Source organism: Schistocerca piceifrons, chromosome 10 (assembly GCF_021461385.2).
Source record: "Schistocerca piceifrons isolate TAMUIC-IGC-003096 chromosome 10, iqSchPice1.1, whole genome shotgun sequence".
Classification (NCBI taxonomy): domain Eukaryota; kingdom Metazoa; phylum Arthropoda; class Insecta; order Orthoptera; family Acrididae; genus Schistocerca; species Schistocerca piceifrons.
The window spans coordinates 122,117,464-122,141,366 of NC_060147.1; the positions used below are offsets into that span (position 1 = coordinate 122,117,464).

Here is a 23,903-nt window from a genome sequence, read left to right on the forward strand (position 1 = left end):
CTGCAATCGTTTCCTCAATTTCCTGAGAGTAGCACAGTACACTTCATCTTTGCACTGTGAGGGAGGACATCAAACAATAACACTTTGCAGTCCCAGAAGACCATTACCACAATTTTTACCAACTGAGGAAGCAGGTTGCAACTTTTTCTTCAGAGAAGAGGCAGTGTGGCGTCACTCCACATATTGCAGTTTTGTTTGCTCTCGAATGTGACGAACCCACACTTCATCGCCTGTGACAATGTTCGACAAAAAATTGTCAGGGCCAGCCTCTTAACGCGCAAGCAATTCCACACAGATGGTCCTCTGTTGCTCTTCACAGTTTTCTGTTAATCAATGAGGAACACAGTGGGCATATACCTCCCAGTACACCATTATTACAGTAGTTGTTGTTGTTGTCTTCAGTCCTGAGACTGGTTTGATGCAGCTCGCCATGCTACTCTATCCTGTGCCAGCTTCTTCATCTCCCAGTACTTACTGCAACCTACATCCTTCTGAATCTGCTTAGTGTATTCATCTCTTGGTCTCCCTCTACGATTTTTACCCCCCACACTGCCCTCCAATGCTAAATATGTGATCCCTTCATGCCTCAGAACATGTCCTACCAAACGGTCCCTTCTTCTTGTCAAGTTGTGCCACAAACTCCTCTTCTCCCCAATTCTATTCAATACCTCCTCATTAGTTATGTGATCTACCCACCTAATTTTCAGCATTCTTCTGTAGCACCACATGTCAAAAGCTTCTATTCTCTTCTTGTCTAAACTATTTATCGTCCATGTTTCACTTCCATACATGGCTACACTCCATACAAATACTTTCAGAAATGACTTCCTGACACTTAAATCTATACTTGATGTTAACGAATTTCTCTTCTTCAGAAATGCTTTTCTTTCCATTGCCACTCTACATTTTATATCCTCTCTACTTTGACCATCATCAGTTATTTTGCTCCCCAAATAGCAAAACTCCTTTACTACTTTAAGTGTCTCATTTCCTAATCTAATTCCCTTAGCATCACCCGATTTAATTCGACTACATTCCATTATCCTCGTTTTGCTTTTGTTGATTTTCATCTTATATCCTCCTTTCAAGACACTGTCCATTCCATTCAACTGCTCTTCCAAGTCCTTTGCTGTCTGACAGAATTCAATGTCTTCGGCAAACCTCAAAGTTTTTATTTCTTTTATTTTAATACCTACTCCGAATTTTTCTTTTGTTTCCTTTACTGCTTGCTCAATATACTGATTGAATAACATTGGGGATAGGCTACAACCCTGTCTCACTCCCTTCCCAACCACTGCTTCCCTTTCATGCCCCTCAACTCTCATAACTGCCATCGGGTTTCTGTGCAAATTGTAAATAGCCTTGCACTCCCTGTATTTTACCCCTGCCACCTTGAGAATTTGAAAGAGAGTATTCCAGTCAACATTGTCAAAAGCTTTCTCCAAGTCTACAAATGCTAGAAACGTAGGTTTGCCTTTCCTCAATCTTTCTTCCAAGATAAGTCGTAAGGTCAGTATTGCCTCACGTGTTCCAATATTTCTACGGAATCCAAACTGATCTTCCCCAAGGTTGGCTTCTACTACTTTTTCCATTCGACTGTAAAGAATTCGCATTAGTATTTTGCATTTGTGACTTATTAAATGATAGTTCGGTAATTTTCACATCTGTCAACACCTGCTTTCTTAGGGATTGGAATTATTATATTCTTCTTGAAGTCTGAGGGTATTTCGCCTGTCTCATACATCTTGCTCACCAGATGGTAGACTTTCGTCAGGACTGGCTCTCCCAAAGGCCGTCAGTAGTTCTAATGGAAAGTTGTCTACTCCCGGGGCCTTGTTTTGACTCAGGTCTTTCAGTGCTCTGTCAAACTATTCATGCAGTATTTTATCTCCCATTTCATCTTCATCTACTTTCTCTTCCATTTCCAGAATATTGTCCTCAAGTACGTCGCCCTTGTATAGACCCTCTATATACTCCTTCCACCTTTCTGCTTTCCCTTCTTTACTTAGAACCGGATTTCCATCTGAGCTCTTTATATTCATACAAGTGGTTCACATTTCTCCAAAGGTCTCTCTAATTTTCCTGTATGCGGTATCTATCTTACCCCTAGTGAGATAAGCCTCTGCATCCTTAGATTTGTCCTCTAGCCATTCCTGCTTTGCCATTTTGCACTCCCTGTCAATCTCATTTTTGAGACGTTTGTATTCCTTTTTGCCTGCTTCATTTACTGCATTTTTATATTTTCTCCTTTCATCAATTAAATTCAATATTTCTTCTGTTACCCAAGGATTCCTACTAGCCCTCGTCTTTTTACCTACTTGATCCTCTGCTGCCTTCACTACTTCATCCCTCTGAGCTACCCATTCTTCTTCTACTGTATTTCTTTCCCCCATTTGTGACAATTGTTCCCTTATGCTCACCCTAAAACTCTGTACAACCTCTGGTTTAATCAGTTTGTCCAAATCCCATCTCCTTAAATTCCCACCTTTTTGCAGTTTCTTCAGTTTTAATCTACAGCTCATAACCAATAGATTGTGGTCAGAGTCCACATCCGCCCCTGGAAATGTCTTACAATTTTATACCCGGTTCCTAAATATCTGTCTTACCATTATATAATCTATCTGATACCTTCTAGTATTTCCAGGATTCTTCCATGTGTACAACCTTCTTTTATGATTCTTGAACCAAGTGTTAGCTATGATTAAGTTATGCTCTGTGCAAAATTCTACCAGGCGGCTCCCTGTTTCATTTCTTAGCCCCAAACCATATTCACCTACTATGTTTCCTTCTCTCCCTTTTCCTACTCTCAAATTCCGGTCACCTATGACTATTAAATTTTCGCCTCCCTTCACTACCTGAATAATTTCTTTTATCTCATCATACATTTCTTCAATTTCTTCATCATCTGCAGAGCTAGTTGGCATACAAACTTTTACTACTGTAGTAGGCGTGGGCTTCGTGTCTACCTTGGCCACAATAATGCATTCACTATGCTGTTTGTAGTAGCTTACCCGCACTCCTATGTTTTTATTCATTATTAAACCTACTCCTGCATTACCCCTATTTGATTTTGTATTTATAACCCTGTATTCACCTGACCAAAAGTTTTGTTCCTCCTGCCACCGAACTTCACTAATTCCCACTATAACTTTATCCTATCCATTTCCTTTTATAAATTTTCTAACCTACCTGCCCGATTAAGGGACCTGACATTCCACGCTCCAATCCGCAGAACGCCAGTTTTCTTTCTCCTGATAACGACAACCTCTTGAGTAGTCCCCGCTCGGAGATCCAAATGGGGGACCATTTTACGTCCGGAATATTTTACCCAAGAGGACGCCATCATTATTTAACCATACAGTAAAGCTGCATGCCCTCGGGAAAAATTACGGCTGTAATTTCCCCTTGCTTTCAACCGTTTGCAGTATCAGCACAGCAAGGCCGTTTTGGTTAGTGTTACAAGGCCAGATCAGTCAATCATCCAGACTGTTGCCCCTGCAACTACTGAAAAGGCTGCTGCCCCTCTTCAGGAACCACAGATTTGTCTGGCCTCTCAACAGATACCCCTCCGTTGTGGTTGCACCTACAGTACAGCCATCTGTATCGCTGAGGCACGCAAGCCTCCCCACCAACGGGTTCATGGGGGGGGGAGTTTAAAATTTCATCTGTCACTGCTCATTAAAACACACTTAAGCTCAAAGAAGTGAATAATACTGCTACAACATGTGAAATTTACAGCTCATGACTAAGGTAAATTTTGAAGTAAACCAAAAACATTATTTCTAGCCATTTCAACCCACTGAACACTTGTGTGTATTCCATTGAGATTTTTGGGTCAACAGAAGTGTCCAATTCCAACCATCTACTTTGACCCGTGACATAATAGTCTTGTGGCGTGCAGCATCACTATGGCAAGGAGTCTTTGAGCTGATTGTATTTGTAGATGTCATATTGCCGTATTTGATGGTGCCCTACTTTGGTGGTGGAAGACCTGTTGATTTCAACATGTGGTATTGGTCTCGTTTGTGTTTCCATTGTCATTGTGCTAACATGGTTTTGAGTTTAGTTAGCTGGTCTCATTATGTGGCTTGTGGAAGTGTTTTCAGTGCATTATGAAAGTTTTCTGTTTGAGTGTTTGGTGTTTTTGTTAGGTCTGATTAGTTTAGGGTTTGTTGCGCGGAAAGAAGTCTAATTCTCCTATTGTTTTTTGTTAGATATTTATGACAGTGAAGTTAATGAGTATCACTACATTTTGAGATGGGTGAAGATATGAAGTCTGTCACAGTTTCTGCAGATTTTTGGTCTTATTGCAGACTAAGTCAGGTGCCATGTTTGTGGCAACAACATGCAACTGATGAAAGTTCCACAGATCGGACCATGGACATTCATATGTGGTGTGTGGAAAGAGGGGGGGGGGGGGGGGGGGGGGTGGGGGGGCAGGGGGCGGAGCACAATAGCCAACTTAGGAGGTATTGCCAGAGGCAATTGTTGGCAAGTGACTTTCATTTTGATTTTATTCTATAGCAATTACTAAAGTTTTGTGTGTTGTACATTTATGGTAGCTCGGTTGTGTTTTACTTGATGTAGTGAATCTGGGATATTTGGGTTTTTGAGTTTTTTTGGTCCCACTTTTTGGAGATGTAACTGTTGTTTTTTTGGCATTGATAGTTGCATTTGAGTTATATAGGTCAAAGAAAATGTCAGATTCCCCTTTTCAGGGTAGTAGATGTTGGTTTTTTGGTATCTGTATCTGCGGTTGAGCTATGCAGGTCAAGGCAAATGTCTAACTCCTGTCTTTTGCTGTAGCAATATTCTGTAATTTAGATTTTTTTGGACACTATTTGTTTTTTAATGCTGCAGTGTTTTTATTGTCATATATTTAGCTTGTCTCTCCCTAAACCCATAATTTTGCGTGGTTGTCCCATTAGCTTTCTTTTTTTGGGGCTGAGGCGTTGTATCATTTTAACTTTTGTTCACATTTGTTGGCTTGTATATGTAGTGACGTCGTCGTCATTTTGTATACACTGTCATAGTTATGAGGTCATGGGTCAAAGCAGGTGGGTGGAATCTGACTTCTGTAATGCCGGATCTTCTCGTGTCATACACACACTCCCCAAAATGCTTTACAAAATAACTTCCAACAAAATTTCATGGGTCAACCAAGCGTCCGATCCCATCCGTCAGCTTTGACCCGTGACGTTAAGGCTGTTGTTGTGTGTGACGTCATGCTGGTGCGGAATTTAGTTTGTGAGAGTGGCGTGTTTGTAGGTGTCGTTTTGATGTGATCGGTGGTGCTTGGATTGGATTGGATTGTTTGGGGGGAAGAGACCAAACAGCGAGGTCATCGGTCTCATCGGATTAGGGAAGGATGGGGAAGGAAGTCAGCCGTGCCCTTTCAAAGGAACCATCGCGGCATTTGCCTGGAGTGATTTAGGGAAATCACGGAAAACCTAAATCAGGATGGCCGGATGCGGGATTGAACCGTCGTCCTCCCGAATGAGAGTCCAGTGTGCTAACCACTGCGCCACCTCGCTCGGTCGGTGGTGCTCTCTGGTGGTGTGTTAGGTGATGTTTTTGGTTTAGTTTGCGAGTGTGGCATCGTGTGTGAAACTTGGTAAATTGTTTTTTTTACGTCTTTAGTAAGTATGGATACGACTGACAGGGTCAACAGTTTTCAGTTGTTGGCTATGACGGGGGACAGTGCGTTGCCTCTAATAACATTTCTTCAACTATTCGTATTTTTGGATGAAATCATGAAGTGTTCAGTGTGTCGTGAAGAAATGAGGCTGGCTTAAAGTTCCGGCGTCTCTGAACAGCGTCGGCTGTATGTTGAGATGCCTTTAGGATAACAGGTCAAGGGAAGTGTTCGATCCCAATGTGTGGCTGTTAATGTTGGTATTGGTATCAGGATATGTTTTTGAGCTATACAGGGTGTTACAAAAAGATACTGCCAAACTTTCAGGAAACATTCCTCACACACAAAGAAAGAAAAGATGTTATGTGGACATGTGTCCGGAAACGCTCAATTTCCATGTTAGAGCTCATTTTAGTTTCGTCAGTATGTACTGTACTTCCTCGATTTACCGCCAGTTGGCCCAATTGAAGGAAGGCAACGTTGACTTCGGTGCTTGTGTTGACATGCGACTCATTGCTCGACAGTACTAGCATCAAGCACATCAGTATGCAGTATCAACAGGTTAGTGTTCATCTCAAACATGGTTTTGCAGTCAGTGCAATGTTTAGAAATGCGGAGTTGGCAGATGCCAATTTGATGTATGGATTAGCACGGGGCAGTAGCCATGGCACGGTACGTTTGTATCGAGACAGATTTCCAGAACGAAGGTGTCCCGACAGGAAGATGTTCGAAGCAATTGATCGGCGTCTTAGGGCGCACGGAACCTTCCAGCCTATGACTCGCGACTGGGGAAGACCTAGAACGACGAGGACACCTGCAATGGATGAGGCAATTCTTCATGCAGTTGACGATAACCCTAATGTCAGCGTCAGAGAAGTTGCTACTGTACAAGGTAACGTTGACCACATCACTGTATGGAGAGTGCTACGGGAGAACTAGTTGTTTCCGTACCATGTACAGCGTGTTCAGGCACTATCAGCAGCTGATTGGCCTCCACGGGTACACTTCTGCGAATAGTTCATCCAACAATGTGTCAATCCTCATTTCAGTGCAAATGTTCTCTTTACAGATGAGGCTTCATTCCAACGTCATCAAATTGTAAATTTTCACAATCAACATGTGTGGGCTGACTAGAATCTGCACGCAATTGTGCAATCACGTCATCAACACAGATTTTCTGTGAACGTTTGGGCAGGCATTGTTGGTGATGTCTTGATTGGGCCCCATGTTCCTCCACCTACGCTCAATGGAACACGTTATCATAATTTCATACGGGATACTCTACCTGTGCTGCTAGGACATGTGCCTTTACAAGTACCATAGAACATGTGGTTCATAGACGATGGAGCTCCTGCACATTTCAGTCGAAGTGTTCGTACGCTTCTCAACAACAGATTCGGTGACTGATGGATTGGTAGAGGCGGACCAATTCCATGGCCTCCACACTTCCTGACCTCAACCCTCTTGACTTTCATTTATGGGGACATTTGAAAGCTCTTGTCTACGTAAACCCGATACCAAATGTAGAGACTGTTCGTGCTCATATTGTGGATGGCTGTGATACAATACGCCATTCTCCAGGGCTGCATCAGCGATTCCATGCGACAGAGGGTGGATGCATGTATCCTCGCTAACGGAGATCATTTTGAACATTTCCTGTAACAAAGTGTTTGAAGTCATGCAGGTACGTTCTGTTGCTGTGTGTTTCCATTCCATGTGATTTGAAGATAAGTAATAAAATGAGCTCTAACACGGAAAGTAAGCGTTTCCGGACACATGTCCGCATAACATATTTTCTTTCTTTTTGTGTGAGGAATGTTTCCTGAAAGATTGGCCGTACCTTTTTGTAACACCCTGTATAGGTCAAGGGAATGTCAGATTCCAGATGATATTGTGCTTAGTGGTATTTGGGGAGTTGTGATTTCTTTTTTTCGTCATTTTGCTTGGATTTGTATGGGGGTGGGTGTCTAAATTTGTTTATATTTAGTTTGTTCCCACCCAAAAACCCCCTATTTCCCGCACTTGACCTGTTAGTGTCACTGGGCTTTTTGTGGAACGTGTGTGTGTGTGTGTGTGTGTGTGTGTGTGTGTGTGTGTGTGTGTGTGTGTGTGTGTGTGTGTTTTTCAGTGTATTTTCGTCCTCATAATGTGTACGTAATGACTTTATATGCACCATATTGGAATCATGGTTTATGGTCGTTTCCGCCATATTTGTGACGTCTTGGGTCAAAGCAGACTGGCAGGATCGGAAGCTTCTGTATTTCCAATTTCATCATCACTATCCTTTGAAATCAACAAGTCACTTTCATCCAGAATGTCAACTGCAGTGTATGCTTACCAAATTAGTTGGTATTGCGTGTACTAAAGCTTTTTGCACAGAATGCTGCTATTTTTAAATTTGCTCACCGTGTTTGTTGAAATGAAACCTCCTTGCAGTGTTTGTGTAGCTTACCTGTCTAAAGCCTCATCATTTAAGTACCTCGCTACTCCGACGAACAGGAGAGGACCTCGAGTAGTCAGCGATGTTGTCCACGGACCCAAGAATGGCATGTACCGTTCACAGAACTGTCTGCAAGTCATTCCTCTCACATGACTGAAGTCTGGAGATACCCACAATGAAGGGTCGGCAGCAACATTAGCAAACCTTGACGACACCAGCCCGAGCGAACGCACGTCGCGAGGTGGCAGTAGTCGCAGCACCATTAGCAGCAACTCATCTGATAAGTCTGTCAGATTCGGTCTGTGTGAAAGGCAGCTTCTTCCTGCACCTTCTGAAAATGTGGTTGAAACAGTGTAGAATGTTTTCAAATATGCACATACATATTTCCTACCATACACATTATCTTTACAAAGTAGGCTCACTTTTACAATGCACAAAGACGAAATTCAAGTAAGTCTTACAAAAGGGCATAAGTTAACAGATTTTTCACAATATATTAAAGAGCATAAAGTGATTAAACAGATAACAGGCAACCCCAAACTTCAATGTTTTTCACTGTCCATACTGGTAAAAAGAGACTATCAAATTCTGAATTTGCCTATGCTTATAGTTTTTTTTACCAGATCACAGAAGTTATCAATTTACAAGTAATAAATTTAAAACTGATTTGTCAGAACTCTTTTACTCTAGTGTTTAAAGGTGTTTACCTCAACAGTACATTTTAGCATGATTCCCCTGTGCTGTTAATTGTTATTGATTGATCGACTGACATTTTTTCATCTGTAAAAAAGTACAAATCATATCAATTTTGTCAATTGTTGCTACAATGTTTATGAAATAAACTGATTCTTTCAGTGCTTACAGTTCCTGTAATTAGTATGCCTTATTGTTGCTTAATATATTGGGTATTCAACAACATGAAGTGGCTAGCTATGGTCATTTTAAATACTTAGGCCTACAGTGTAACAGCTTTCACACAATAAGTAGGCCTATGTTTTTAGCCTTTAGGTAACGCCAGACAGGTCATTTACATGTATAATGTCCCATTACAGCCCGTCACAGTCGTAGGCCATTATATAGCATACTATTCTGTGTTTACTTGATTTTCCTGTTTAGGTTTTAGTAGTGACAATAAAAGGGCTCTACTACTACTACTACTTACTACCATCCGTATGGCCCTTTTCTGTACCTTTAAGATAATCTGCACACTCCCAACACTTTTCCCCAAAAACGTGACCCAAAACTGAAGTTTGAATGTGGTCATTTGGTTTTGTAATTATGGGCGCCAGTGAGAAGACATGCGACGAAAGCCACACCAAGCCAACATATGTCCCTTATAATGCAGTAAGTCAAATCTGTTGATTGTTCCGGCACTAAATGCAACTTCTCTCTGTGTTTCGAATGAAACCAATAACACAAAGCAAATTACGTTTTCGTGTCCAGCGGCACATTAGTCAAGCATCAATAAGCTAAACCTCCAACTTTGCTTACTATCGGCGTACATTAATCCCACGCGACACAAAGAATTCCTTCAAGTCCAGACTATAAAACCTTTGTAAGATTTACGATTGCAGTTGATATTAATTCGGGGTTATCGACAGTACTGAAAGTGTAGGAGGTAAAACAGGGCACAATTGGAGAGCTAATAACTTCAGTTATCTAGTGCCTAACTATGCATACTGCCTTCCTTTGAATAAAATATGGAGTAGTAAAACTTACGATGGTTTAGTAACAATGTAACATTTCTGCCGCACCCCCCCCCCCCCCCCCCCGTTTTAGTGTTATCGTGTTAAAATACACGAATAATGTAATAAGTACTGTACTTCTGAACAGCTCCGCCACTAATATCAGATAATACAACAGTCCAAATGTACTCACCACTTTCCACAGTTTCGTCTTTTGATCCGTCACCGCCTACCGCTTCTGGTTTATTTTCCATGCTGCATGAAATTAAATACTTTAGCGCAAAAGTTTCTCCTTCCTCACAGTTTACATCAACAGCTAAATGTCAAATCACGCAAATAACATGAGCGATAGATAGCACACTGAAATTCTGAAAATCAGTTAACTATAGCAACAGTACTTACCTTGACAATGCCTCACGGCATCAGTTCCGAACACGACAACCACACGTCACCCTCCACAGTTACCTGACAGAACTTTGTGTCACTCGAATCTGGCGCAGAAGTGACGTCAAAATGATGTGCTAAAGGTGCGACCACGAAAATCGATAGTAGTCGAACCCGAACTAGTTGTTTGCGGTTAATGAACCACCTCGTGTAAAAATTCTTGGGATCCTGGACGATAACAGGGTAAAATGGAGTCAACACATAGATAAAATAACCAAGACGCCTAGTACAGTACGTTTTGCCGTTAGGATCACTCTATCCGACAACTGAGAAAGAGGTCGCACAAGTTATAAACAAATTAAAACATAAAAAATCAACTGGTCTAGATGAAATTCCAGCCTGTGTTCTTACAAAATGTGCAAATTCCTTAAAAGCTCCATCAGCAAAAATAATCAAGGAATCATTCAAATTTGGATGTTTTTACGAAGACCTAAGGTAAGCGAAAATAATACTCATACTTATAGATGGTGACGCAGAAAATGTAAAAAAAAAAAAAAAACTACATACCTAGCTCTCTACTGTCCACCATTTCCAAAATTATCGAAAAAGTAATGAAAAATAGGTTAATGTAGTATCTAAATAAGTATAACCTTCTTTGCAAAGGACAACATGATATCAGGCCCAAAAGAGGTACAGAATCGGCTATCGCACAAACTACAAAGGTCATTCTTAATTAAAGCACTGGACGAAGGCGACCACGTGAATGGAATTTTCTTTGACTTATCAAAGGCATTTTATACAGTGGACCACATTTATTACATAAATTAGAGTTACTAGGAATAATAGGTGTGGTTAAGAAGTGGTTTAAGTCCTACCTAGAAAACCGGATGTAGCATGCTGAGATTTCACATACTGCAGAAAGAGTTTCTACTGAAATACTTATCAGATCCAAAACATATTAATAGAGGCGTCCCACAAGGTAGTATATTAGGGCCAATCCTTTTTTCTTATTTACATTAACGATTTTCTGCAGAGTATCAGATGTGGGGAAAGAATACTATTCGCTGATGACAGCAACATAGTGATCATAGCCAATACTCCAACACAGTTGACAGAAGAGGTAACTCAAAGATGTTCACAAGTGGTCACTGAAAAATAAAGTAACTTTAAGCATAAAGAAAACTTATTATATGTACTTCCAATTGAGTAAAATACACAGTGATGGTAAATTATAATTAATGATGATGTAATAGAATGTGTAATGGATACCAGATTCTTGGGGTTGAAGGCAGATTGTCAGCTGAAATGGACATTAACAAAGAAATTATCCACAGCATGTTATGCTGTACAAATACACCAGTGCACAATACTTCATACCTCAAAATGATATATTTTGCATATATACAGTCAAACCTCAGTTATGGAATCATGTTTTGGGGAACAAGTGATGGGAATATTCAGTCTGTCTTCAAGGTACAGAAAAGAGCTGTACGGATAATAACAAATATCAGCAATAGAGCTCATTGTACTGATTTATTTTTAAAAAAACTAGAAATTGTGACTGTCCCACGTGAATACATTTTCCAGATTATAATGTATGTAAGAAAAAATTTTCATCTGTATGCTACAAACAGTTCAATACATGACCATGAAAGAAGATCCAGTCACTACCTATATCTAAACAGGAAAAACGAGTCCAAAACACAGAACTGCGCAACAGCCTGCCACATGAAATGAAACTTGATATATTTAGCCAAAAGCTAAAAACATATTTATTAAGTAAAAGTTGTAATAAAGGTAAATAAGTATTTAGAATAATTGTAGATAGTTATTTCGTGCACACAAATACCACATAGGCCTATATAAAGCGACAGTATATGGCATAATTATAAATATTGTAAGAACTGACCTGTAAAAATTCTGAGAATTGAATTGTAAACATTGTAAAAACCCACGTATGTTTTAGTTCATAAGACAAGATTGGCAACATCCTCACAATTTATATTGTTATATGGATGAATAAACATACCAATCAATCAAATCAATCACTGTGTTGACATGAAGACAAGAGTGGCTGCATATTCTGCATATTTTTGTTCAGTGGTAGCAAACAGATTTATCTTCTAGGGTTGTCCACCTGAAGTGAATGAAATGTTTATTTGACAGAAAGAACTGATAAAACTGTACAAACTAGATAACCATAAAAATGCCTTTAATGATCTTCACTAGCATGAAAATTCGTAATGTGACTCCGAGAAAAAACAAATTTTAATGTTAAAAAGAAATAGTGTGCTACTTGTAAAGACAAAATTGCAAAGATGAACGAACATATTTCCAGTTTACAGTTTATTACCAGCACGCTGAAGATGGATGTCACATAACTTCAAGAAGAAAGTAGTGAACTGAACACGTCAAAGTCGTGCCATGATAGTTCGACACTGTGTGATAAGGAACACCACTCAATCCATGATAACACTTTGAACACATTCTCTAAATAGACGATCATGCCACCTTTGTGACCTTCATTGACCTTCAAAGATCTTACTGTTACACATCATTGAATTCGTCTCGATAGCTGCTATCAGAAGATAAGTACCAAATTATGGCATCCCATTTAAGAAAACAAATTTGACTTTCATATCTCTGACACGACCCCAACAAGAAACAAAAACCCAACGTCATATTACGGCCGCCGTTGTCCCATGCTACTTCAGTCTCACAAACTTTTCAGCTCCTATCATTCCCGAGCTATTCCTGGGGAATTCAATAAGGAAATGGGAAACGAGAATGAGTAAGTCACTAAGTCGTTTTTCAACCCCTCCTAAATGTTCAAAATATATTGTAGCGATATAAATGCCACATGTGATGGAGCATGTATAGGTGACATCACTATTAACTTTGAAAGGTATTTGCAGACTGTCAGCATTGTTGATAAGGGGATTTACAGACTCTGATGCAGCACTTCTTAGGCTTAACCAAATCAAAACTGAAGCATTCTTTTCTAATGCAGGTGTCAATCCCAAGGAAAAGGTGACATAGAAGAAAAAAGTAGTAAACCAATTCATTCATAAACTTAGAAATGTTAAGTGGGATTATATGTACTAGTGTCGAAAGGGAATAAATCAAATTGAAATTGCTTTTGAGAATTCCATTAAATTTACTTAGATACTATACTTGTTGTCCTCATGTAAAAATCAGTCATAAAAAAGAACCTATAAAGAAGAGCATTAAGTGGTAGAAATATGAACTTACCAGTATTAGACAAAATATATTATCTTTGTATTGAATATACAAAAATTCTCCTAAATATGGAACTGAACAGAAAGACAAATTATATAAAGCTTATCGTGAATGCAAGAGAACCTACAAACCTAAGATTAGAATGGCAACAAAAACAGCATATGAAAAGTACATTGAAGGTTTTCCTAATAAGTACAGATCTGCATGGAATGTTGCACAAAAGCATCGCACATATCATGAACATAATATAGTTCTTGACCTGGATAAAGTTAATCATTTTTTATGGATTCTGTAAGCGATATTAGGGACAAAATTAAAACTACAAGTACTAATGCAACTAATCTGGTTAAGTGACACCAATGTTGGAACTATAGCTTTAAACAGAGGACAAACACACCTAATGAGATTACAGAAGTGGTGCCAAAGTTCTCAAACTGTATGAGCATAGAAAACTCTTCTTTGTCCAATTAGAAAAACAGAGCATATAACTAGTGAACCACTGGCATCTCTTTTTTTAAAAGATGTCTAGAGTTTTGAATGTTTACTACAATACTAAAAGTACCGAAAATTATTCTAGTGTACAAAAAAGGAGACAAAAACTATCTCAAAAATTACTACCAGCTTTAATAATTCATATTTTCAGTCTCTTATTTGTAACCAACTAAACAACTAGTTTAATTCGGTTAATACACTTTCTAATAGCCAATTTGGCTTCTGCAAGGGAAGAAATACTACCATTATTCTTCTCTCAATTGTGAATGAAGTAATAATAGCATTTAAGAGTAAAAATATTCACTTCTTTGTGTGATTTAAGCAAGGCATTTCACTGAATTTTTCGTGAAATCTTATTTGCTAAACTCAAATCAAATGGTGTACAAGACTGCACTGGAAGCTATTGCAATCATACCCAAAAACAGGAAACAGTTTGTCCCTGTCAGAAACATCCAAAGGAGTTGAAAGGGTTCTGTCTTTGGGCCCTTTTTTTTATTATTCCAGTCAATGATTTACCCCACTGTATTCTCAGTTCTGTTATTTGTTACACCAATGACACAACTTTCCTAGCACAGCATGAGAACACATTAGTTCTCCAAGATATGATACAATATGACATGGAAGCAGCGCTAAGTTGCTTCTCATCAACTGCTTTTCAACGCTGATAAAAACCAGCAGATTGTACTGGAATTGCCAAAAGAGATAGAGGTGAAAGCATTTAAAATAATAGGAATTCAAGTAGGCTTGTTAACTTGTAAAACACACATCTGCATACCTGAACAAAAATGTCTCATGTTACCAATTTAATGAGGAAACTGAGAAGCTTAGTAACGAAAGAATATTTAAGAGTTATTTATTTTGGACTCTTTCAGTCACATATAGCGAATAGACTGCTGATATGGGGATTTTCTCCTCACCTCAGCTAAATTCTAAAAATTTAAAAGAAGGTGGGACAGGCAATGAGCAATGCTTGTAGATTAGAGGACTGTTGGCCACTTTTCGTACATCTCAAAATATTAACAGTCATTAAGCGTTATATATTATGAAAGTAAGTGTACAGTGTGTGCGCTGCTAAAACTCAGAAACGTGTCCTGGTATGATTAAGGGAGCTGTATGGTGTGGTAGCACTTTGTCCCCCATGCATGAAGAAGGTTCTCGTTTTTACCTGAAGGACGAGCCTCTGAAGATATATGGGGCTGGGACATTTTGCCCTGTAGAAATTTCTAGAACGTTCCAGAACTTTCGAGAGTACTCGAGAACATTCCAGAGCATTCGAGAGTGTTCAAGACACATTCCACAATATCTCAGAACGTTTCACAATGATCCGCGATGTTCAATAGTGTTTGAGAATAGACTGGAACATTCGGGAAGATTCCAGAATGTTTGGGAACATCCTAGATCATTGTGGTACATTCCAGAACCCTCTCAGATGATGTGGAAATTTCTGGAACATTGTGGACAATTTGAAACCCTTTTGGTATATTCTGCAATTGACCACTGTTGGCACATCGTTTCGAAAAAAACAAACAGTGAAATGTGAGTAATTAGAGTAATACAGTGACTGAATTTAAATCAAAAATGAAGTGCGGAAAGTATGTAAAGTGTACTCAGTGTATTTGTTAATAAAAAGCTGATTTGAGCTATATTTCAGACAATGCCCAAACGTAAAAGAGGAGAAGATATTGTCAGTTCTGAAGCCAAAGAGCGAAAACAAAAGAACAGCGAAAAAATGAAACACTCGAAGAGTGTGAAGCACGTTTAAGTTCCCAACGAACAACAATGAGCATCGTGAGAAGCAGAGAACCTGATGAACAACGAAATGAATGGATTGAATAATCAGGAACTGCGACACAATCTCATAACAAAAGATAGTGAACTCAAGGCAGTCATGAAAATATCACCCTACGAGAAGCATGGATGAGGACAAATAAACAGTACAATGTAACAAATAAAGCATTTCACTATGACCCACCGAAAGAATATAACAAACAAACATGTCGTAGTCGGAGAAATAGACAACATCTGCCAATTCTGCAACACTAAAAAATTCGGTAGAGAAACACCAGGAGTCTGTCGCATGAATGGAAAAATTCGATCACATTCACTGGAAGCACCTCTAATAAATTTTTGCATTACATGAATTGGGAAACTCCACAATCAAAACACTTTATTCAAAATATAAAAGCGTATAACTCCTGCTTCCAAATGACTTCTTCTGGTGTCACTTTAATCAACACTAACAGAGATGAAATCCTTTTGTTTTTTCCATCCAAGGACAGATCTATCACAACATGGGATCATCACTGCCACCACCCAACAAAGGCCACAACTTTCTGAAAGTATATTTCATTGGAAATGACTGTAAAGCTATAACTCGAATCGACAAAAGACCACACAGAAAACACAAACATCCATCGTAATTGTGGACAATGAAACCACAAGCTGTAATTGTACAATCAAGATCAGAAGAATTACAATGCAGAGACACATCATTCATATGATACCCTCCAATATCCATTAATACTTCTGCACAATGAGGACAGGTACCGGTATCATTTTAGTGTGGAACACATCCCACCTCAAACAGGCGTAGAAACCAACAAAAATTCACTTCAAAAGGAGTTCTATGCTTACCGTTTCATGATCAGAAACATTGAGTTAGACAAGCACACTCTCAACACCCGCCATTTATTCCAGCAGTTCCTGGTAGATATATACCTAAAAACAGAAGCAGAAGGGATGCTTTTCATTAGACCAAATCAGAAGAAACTATGCATAGAAAAATACATACATTTTCGAGGGGCTGCCATAAACGACAGAAGCAACTGAGCCACGGGCCTCCTAGAAACTGTAAACAGTAAACATATGACGTTACCCAAGGGTAAGGAAAAAGAGTTTAAAATATCTGGTGTACACAGGCAACTTTAGTGTGTTTTGTGTGTATCGATCATGAGGTGGCAAGAGTAGTATCTACCTGAATACAAAATTGGCGAATTACTGAGAAATGAAGAAAAACATTATTAGATGTGGAGACTTCGATACTGACATACAAAAAAGATCAAAAACAACACAAAATTTTGAACAATTGTTAATACCGTATAAAATGGAGGAAACGATTTCACAGCAACAAGAGTTATCTTCTCAAAGCCAGACACTTATTGACAACATCATTACAAATATTATAGGTGGAGCTATGAGATAGCCAAACAAAAATATCTCATATAATGGGCAGTTCATTTGCTTCTGTAGAAGTAATGACACAATTTCAGAATCAAAACAAACAATGTAAGAAATTAGGATCATCAGTTAGCAAAATATTAAAATATTTAGAATGGTATTAAGTGGGGAAACCTGTAATGAAACCCTACAGGTGCAGAATTAAAATGAGAAGTATGATGCACTTATTACAACAATTACCATAAACATCATTTTAATGTAGCATCTGCGAAAGTGGGGAGACAAAATAAGCTGCAGGTTCTGAGATCGGTGGTTGACACTGAAAACTATAAAGCATTACAAAAGTCCAGAAACATTAAGAGAGGTAGAGAAAAAGCTAATTAGCTCCTCCATAATAACCTCAAAAAAAGACAGAGGCAGCTTGGAATGTAATTAATGCAGAAAGAAAGAAATACATTAATCACAGAAAGAAACAGAGAATATATCAATGAAAAAACACAGTGTGGTGTAATTTATGATAATTTAAAGGGGAAAAACCACGTTTTGGAACTGCTAAAACAATGTAATTTAGCCACATTTGAACTTATATCATTGGAAATCTTAGTAAGTTGACATTCTTTGTTCATTTCTATTGAAAACTGTTGCAACTGAAATTATAAACCAGAAAGGGAAGATCATGGAGCTCAACATTCGAATGTTGCAACTGAAATCGGAAAAACATATGGAACTTCTGAAATTTTAGTAGTTGTACCACATATTTCTTCTAGTGAGCCATGCTTGCAATTTTAGTACAAAGTGCTCCTTGATGTGCAGAACAATGAATCCCATCTTTTGACGCTTGTGATTTTTTGCCATTTCATTGTCATCTAAAAGTTTAAATTCTTTCGGCATGGTACTACAACGTCGTTTCATAACGAATTAAGCAGTGTGCATCACTTATGCGAATTGAGAATTTATCCCTCTCTTCTGTCATTCCCATTCATTTTAAGGCTTGTGATGACAAATCGCCAGACTGCATCTTTTTGTGCACACAGCCACTGGGCCTCTGAATGTCCTCCATACTACGAACAAATAGAGAATTGTAAACAGCGCTGACACCACGATTCTGCCAACATCAGAGAGTTGTATCAACCACAGTATGCTGCACAGCAATGCTAAATGAAATGTTGTGCTGTTTCAGGTACTTCCGGGAAAGACCGATCAAAGTCGACTGAGAAGCCAGACTTTTGCAGCATTCTCCCCGCACATGCTGAATGCTTCGAATCTGGCATGCCATGGCCCACCCTGCTTTACAGAAACTGAAGTCCAAGAAATCAGGTGTGGTAATGAAATATTGAATCACATACTAAAGCCAGTAAGCATGTAAATAATCACTTCATTGATGGGCATGGCAAACAGCTCTTCCAGAGGTGGTATACTTCCAGGAAACCTATGGATAACCAGGGTCATGTTTGTGTACAAAAAAGTGGATAAGGACAACCCATACAACTACAGGTCAGTGTCACTGATGTCAGATTTCTCAAAAACACTGAAAATGCTTTCACAGAATAGATAAGTTGATTAATCGGACAAACATAACATACTTTTACCATCACAGGTTACAAATACAAAATCAGCAATTGTCAGTCTCACAGTATGTTATATAGATTTTAGATGAAAAAAGAGTTGTATCTGCAAAGTTTCAGATCTCTCCAAAGCATTCGACATCACTGACCACAAAATAGTAGTATGATAATTGGAAAACCATGATATTCAAGTGCAAGCAAGGGAAGGATACAATCATACTTATGCAGCAGGAAGCAGTATTACCTTTATTACCAGTTCTTTGTAATTCACCAGCCATGACTGGACAGACAGCGTCAATAGGGAACGAACAGCAGACAGAAACTGAAGTCATCAAATACGGAGTGCCACAATGACTGCTAATGGAGGCATTGCTATTTAATCTGTTTGTAATGATACAAGTGTTGAAGAGAGAGAGTAGAAAATATTGTATACAGCTGACATGAAAATGCCGAATAATGACCACAATGTGGTACAGCTTGAGAGAAGAGTATTACAGCTCAGTGGCTCCTGTAAAATTGACTGATTATAAACCTAAAAAAGACTATGTATGCAGTGTCCAGAAACAAAGACAAGGTTACACATATGGGTTTAGAGGTGCATCAAATACGGCTGGAAGAAGTAGAAACCACTAGATTTTTAGGAATTATTGTGAATAATGAGATGAAATGGAAACAGCATATTAATTCTGTCTGAGTAACTCAGCTCTGGCATGGTCATAATAAAGCAGTATGGAGACAAGCAGTTCCTGTGAACAGTGTACTATGGGATCTTTAGATCATACCTTCAGTGTGAGGAAACTAAAACATTCAAGAAACAGAAAGTGTTTTCACATTACAGAAAATGCAATTAGGAGCATTTTAAGAAGAAAGACTTCTTAACGTTTACATCTTTGTGTGTGCATGCGTATAATACAATAATATAGATACTACAGAGTGACTTACAAATGTTAGTGAACACACCCAAACATGGAGAATGATACACAAAGCATACTCCACTGACTGTCAGTTCTTGAAAAAGGACCTCAGTATTCAGGCATCGAATTACTAAGAAGTTTGCCTACAAACATGCATGCTATCTTTAGTCTCTTCTACGTCTGTGTGTTCAGAAGTTATGCACATTTCAAAACATAACATTTAAGTCAGGTTCACACACGCACCAGAAGTGTCGCCACAGCTAGTGGCACACTGCAGCTGCATGCGTGAACTCCCAGCTTGTAGTGGCACAACTTTTGTCTTGCCACAGAAAGTTCAACTTGTTTGTACTTGTTACACCACTTTCCTTCCACCAATGCATTTCGAAACACGAGCATTCTGTTGTAGTTATTGCGGCACAATTGCTGCTGTGCTCCATTCGCTTTCAGTATGTTTTCATTTTATTTTGGAAAACAAGGGTTGCACGCAACTGCGCAACTGACCACCGTGCACACGCGGCAAGCCTTTGCGCAACTCGTTGACAAAACTTAGCATTCTCGGCTGGTTTCAACTTCGCGACGCTAGTTGCATGAATACTGGGGTAGATGTGTCGGTAAGGAGTAAACAAACTGAAATAATACGTAGGGAACGGAGGAAATTGTTCATTTTTGGGGTATCAGTGCTATGCTTAGGTATTTGTAGGATTTTTATGAAGTTAAGTACAAAAGCAAGCAGCGACTTGTTTCTGAGCTTAAGACTGTCATACACGATCTGAACATGGATTAATAGGGACTAAATGAGCTGCAGAGCAGAGTCCATTCAATTAAAATTATAAGAGTGCATGCGCAAATGAATTAAGAGAAATACAGGCAAGCAAAACATTTAGCTGCAGAACAGCTTCATCTACAAGGCTAAAATTCCATGGTTCGAGTTGGCAGATTCTTTTTTAATGAAAATGGTTGACAAGGGAAAAGGGTATAGAAAGCTGAAAATCTGAATTCTTTAGTCAATATTAATTTATTTATAACGTCACAGCAGTGTTTCTCATTCACAAACTGTAGTACAGATCATTAAAAACGTTATAGTTTCTTCCAGTACAATTTCTTTCAGCAAGGTCGGTGAGCAATAATGCAGTCAAGGACCTAAACACGTTTGTTAATTTTTTATCTTTTGTCTTGTGCAGCAATTTCACGCAAACAATATTAACTCTTACAGCTGCTAAAGCTTTCATTTTATACGCAATTACGACACTTGCAAAACGACGAAACTTAAAATGTACAGCGGTGACGCCGCGCCTACAGACACATACATAACTACTTGCGTGAAATTCGTTACAAGCAATGAGTGGCGCAAGCCAGTGTCGTCGTGTAAACTAGTCCTTAAGTTTGGCGCCGTCGCGTTTCCTCTGTTCACGATGTACACCGTGGGAAATTCCTACACTCTTTGGAAACTCTTATAAGTGCTCAGTGCTGGTCACGTGGTGCCATGGCGGGGTGTATGTTATTGTTGTTTGATCAAAGCTGACGCAGTCGGGTTGTGCTGTACGTAAGCTTAGTCACAACGGTACAAATTGCTACTATGTCATAATATTCCATAGATTTAATTTTCCGGTTAGTCAGTTTTCGCCTTTAGTACTATATGAATTAGGTGGAGAGGTGTCCTTGTGATAGTGTGCCTTAAAGGAATAAGGGAGACTTTGAGGCCGTGTGTTAAATAATAAAAAACTCCGGTGTAAGAAATTACCACAAAAAATTAACATCTTCTATGTGTGTAGTTACCGCAGACTGCAGTATTACAACTTAACACCCCGAAGTGGGAAAGCTTATCCCACGAACAGGCGTTAGGAAAGTATACACTATGCTCATCAGTGTGGGATCCGTACCAGATCGGTTTGACGGAGGAGATAGAGAAGATCCAAAGAAGAGCGGCGCGTTTCGTCACAGGGTTATTTGGTAACCGTGATAGCGTTACGGAGATGTTTAATAAACTCAAGTGGCAGACACTGCAAGAGAGGCGCTCTGCATCGCGGTGTAGCTTGCTCGCCAGGTTTCGAGAGGGTGCGTTTCTGGATGAGGTATCGAATATATTGCTTCCCCCTACTTATACCTCCCGAGGTGATCACGAATGTAAAATTAGAGAGATTAGAGCGCGCACGGAGGCTTTCAGACAGTCGTTCTTCCCGCGAACCATACGCGACTGGAACAGGAAAGGGAGGTACTGACAGTGGCACGTAAAGTGCCCTCCGCCACACACCGTTGTGTGGCTTGCGGAGTATAAATGTAGATGTAGACATGCCGTTCGTGTGTCGACATTCAGTGTATATCATCTAGGAACTTCCCTCACGATTATGTTGCACTTACTGTCCAGAATCAAAAGCTTGTTGTTCTGGCAGCATGGTTCACATGGGACTTGCTCAAATAACTTGAGAAAATTGTCTGCTCGAACGGAAGTTGGAGTCTGTATTGTTTACTATTAATCGTATGATCAGTACCAAATGTAAATATTTATCTATAGTGGTATGGAAGTTTTGTCATTTTAAGTGTAATACAGACCATATTTGCAAATAGTTTGCCACAGTTATGCATGGTTTGTAACGTAAGTGTTAATGATTTGGAACGACTCATTTTACATTCACATCACAAATTAATTTATAAATGTGACAGCATGCCGAACATTATATGCTGATGTGAGTTGGCTTTTCCTGTTTACCATCGTGAACATGTAACAATAACAGAATGAATGGAGTTGTTAAGGGGAAACTTCTTGAGTTTTCAAATTGTACTTTGTTTGCCAGACATTTTATATCACTGGATAAGTGATGAGATATTTTAGTTGTGCATCCCTTTCTGTGCTAAAGACAGCATTAATGTGGAGTAATGAATGTAATTTTTCTTTCTGGGTTTGTAATTGTGTACATCATTGTTCGTTTTGAACTGCTGTGGATTACTTAATAGTTTACTTCATAAGGAAATAAATGTACTGTGAAGGATAGTCAGAATGCCTAACTCTGTAAAGTGCCCACAGGATGATCATGGGTGAGCACCTCATATTTTTATTTCAGCACATTTTGGACCGAACTTTTTTCTTAAATATGAGTTGACCCATAATGTTCTGTATGATATTATTGTATGAGAATGTCAGCTTACTGATTTCTCTGCCCCCTAGATTTACAATTATCCCATGTGCAAGTGTGTTCGAAGTAGGTTATTTTAGGAGCCCCAGAATGTTTCTTTTTTTTTTTTTTTTTTCGGGTTTAAATTCTCATAAATATGGACAGCTATGAATTTTGAATTTTCGACCCTAGTTATTATTTCTTCATGTGTTACACTTATCATTGGTGTAGTACCTGTATGGACAGAACTGGGGATTACAGAAGAAAGGTACATGACTGTCGGGCTTGACCAATGACGTCATAGGTTGCCATAGATTATTTGTTACACAGATGTAACCGCTGAAAGGAGTGTTAGTAAACAAAGGAATGCAGGAGAGAAAACAGATGGTAGACTTATATCACGGCCAGTAATATTTCAGCCTTAATGTTAAGGATATCGCTTGTTTGAGTCCTAGTACATCTGGAAAAAAAAGGGATAGAGGTAGTGTTAGCATAGAATACCTCAGTAGTGGAAGCATAGAATACCTCAGTTGACCTACATATGAGTTCTATCTCAAATTTCAGGTGATCTGTATAGGTTAACTGTAGCAGAGGATACAAATTAAATATGCATACATTTCCTCGTTTTAGTTAGCATTAGTACCCTGTTCTTCAGTTGAACTGTATAGGTAAACTGAAGTACCGGATACAAATTTTACATGTAATGTTTCTTTTGCCTCTGCTACCACTAATTGTCTGTTCTTAGGTAGATGTTAGTACTACCGATGGTGAAAGATCCTCATACATAATATTTGTGTCCCGTACTTTAGTTGATCGCTATAGGATACTACTGCTAACGAAAACAAGGAAATCTGCGCACGTTACATTGGCAACCTGTACCTCACTTGAACCATGCGAAGGCATAAGACGATGACACACACAGAATTTGTATCCCATACTGAAGTATGGGATAACATTTTTTATGCTAATAGTATCGACTGAAAGTTAGTCTTGCAAGCAATGACAAGACAACCAACTACAGTGAAATTTGCATCCCATTCTTTAGTTCAGCTATATAGGTCAACTGAAGAATAGAATACTAGTACTGCCGAATGGGAAATAACAACATTTATAACATGTGAATTCTGTACTTCAATTGACCTATATATGTCAACTGAAAAATAGGATACTAGTGCTACGGAAGGCGAAAAATAGCGCCATACATAACCTTTGTATCCTGCTGTTCAGTGGACCTATATAGGTAAATCACATCAATGTTACA

The 23,903-nt window shown here is 39.0% G+C and overlaps 1 protein-coding gene across 1 annotated transcript in view; it reads right to left on the reverse strand.

Moving 5' to 3' along the window:
• The window catches only part of LOC124718751, a 44,815-nt gene extending 34,552 nt beyond the window's left edge, over nt 1-10,263 (reverse strand). Inside the window, exons 1-3 of the mRNA XM_047244365.1 lie at nt 10,163-10,263; nt 9,954-10,015; nt 8,088-8,406 (exon numbers count right to left, since the gene is read on the reverse strand). Coding sequence (XP_047100321.1) covers nt 8,088-8,406; nt 9,954-10,014 — 380 coding nt within the window. The 5' untranslated portion in view covers nt 10,015; nt 10,163-10,263. The remainder of the gene's footprint in view (nt 1-8,087; nt 8,407-9,953; nt 10,016-10,162) is intronic.
• Between the last annotated feature and the right edge of the window lie 13,640 nt (nt 10,264-23,903).